Source organism: Sinocyclocheilus grahami, unplaced genomic scaffold (assembly GCF_001515645.1).
Source record: "Sinocyclocheilus grahami isolate Dianchi unplaced genomic scaffold, SAMN03320097.WGS_v1.1 scaffold5538.1, whole genome shotgun sequence".
NCBI classification, from domain to species: Eukaryota; Metazoa; Chordata; class Actinopteri; order Cypriniformes; family Cyprinidae; genus Sinocyclocheilus; species Sinocyclocheilus grahami.
This window is the reverse complement of record NW_015510201.1, coordinates 30,222-31,797: the sequence shown is the minus strand read 5'-3', so window position 1 is coordinate 31,797 and position 1,576 is coordinate 30,222. Positions and strand designations below refer to the sequence as shown.

The following is a 1,576-nucleotide window of genomic DNA, read 5'->3' as shown; positions in this document are numbered from 1 at the left end:
TACAAGCAAATAATTTTTAAAAAGTGAAATTAAATAGTAAAATATGTACACGAATTAATGTTTATACATTTATTTATTTATTTTTATTTAGTTGTTGTAATGGGCAGATTTATTAACACCTAAACAACTAAAACTATAAAGAACATTGTTACCTGAAATTTAATAAATGTTAACTAAAATAAAATAAAGTAAAACATTAAGCTTATTTTATTTCAGCTAGCATTTTCATTTGGTTTAGCAAATGATGATATATAGCAATATTAAAATAATAATAATAACAAAAACACAAAAGATAATTAAAAACATAAAATTGTAATTAAAACAGGAAATACAAAAATAACAACTAAGAAAATTATTCTGAATGATACTAAAATAACACTCGTAAAAGGTGGGTAAATTTCTTAGTAATACAAATAATAACACTTTTAGTTATGTAATTGTTATTAGTAACAAAGTCACACTCTTATATAATTCACTAATATAATCACTGCATTGATGTTTTTTGTATATCATCCTAAGCACACCATTCAGAGCAACATCCTGTCCCGCTCCACCCTCTGTAGACGGGAGAATGTGAGAAATGTGAGAAGATTTTCAAAGGACCGTCTCAATGAACATGTATTTAGGAAGTAAACTCTCCTGACCGGCTGGAGGGAGTGACTTCATGTACCCCGCCTAGTGATGGTGCAGACCATGTGTATACAGGCACACATGTATAACAGCCTCAATTACAGTCGCACGCTCTGATCTGCTGGGGTTCTTGAAAACACAGTCACATGGTTTGAAAAGAAAACAGGCGAGAGGAGGAGGAAGTTGAGACCGGATAGCAACATGCATACCTGGCAGAGTGTTAGTCTCACGTTATACTCACCAATGAATTCAACTGACACTTCTGTGCACTTGGGCACCTGTTGGAGGAACTGACTCGGCCGGTGTGGACATGACACAGACCGGCACTGTAGCCGGCAATGGCACTCAAACTGATTCTCTCAAAATTGTGATCGTCGGAGACGGGGGTTGTGGCAAAACATCTCTGCTTATGGTGTACGCCAAAGGAGATTTCCCAGAGGTAAGCTTTTAGATGATGATTAAGCTCAAAATGACCATTTTATGTTGGCAAAGTACAAATTCATGTGCTTGACTTGACAGTTTTCAACTTTTTTGTGTGTGTGAGTAAACCAGATTTTCTTCAGTTGTGAAGACAGTTAACAGAAATAACCATTTTCAAGAGAAAGAACCATTGCGAAATATATAACAGTCAATTTGCACAACATCCCCAGCAAGTTTTTCCACTTCCAGACAGCAATTTTGGTTTCTGCCTACGCCTTAAATGTACTTCAAATGTGTCTTGCATAGAAGAAACATGAACTTTTTATGCACTGTTATCAATTATAAGCCTGTATTTGTCTACTTTTATATTGATGTTCAACAGAAATATGCTCCGTCTGTGTTCGACAAATATGTCACCACTGTATCCTATGGAGGGAAAGACATTCAGCTGAATCTGTACGATACGGCAGGTAAGTGTCTACAGACGCCAGACACACCTCAGATTCCAAACGCCCCATTCTCTTCA

The 1,576-nt window shown here is 35.9% G+C and overlaps 1 protein-coding gene across 1 annotated transcript in view; it reads left to right on the top strand.

Annotated features, from left to right (window-relative positions):
* The first annotated feature begins 363 nt into the window (after positions 1-363).
* LOC107577248 (rho-related GTP-binding protein RhoF-like) overlaps positions 364-1,576 on the top strand; it is a 4,647-nt gene continuing 3,434 nt past the window's right edge. Inside the window, exons 1-2 of the mRNA XM_016263345.1 lie at positions 364-1,069; positions 1,433-1,520. Of these exons, the coding sequence (XP_016118831.1) occupies positions 941-1,069; positions 1,433-1,520 (217 nt within the window). The 5' untranslated portion in view covers positions 364-940. The remainder of the gene's footprint in view (positions 1,070-1,432; positions 1,521-1,576) is intronic.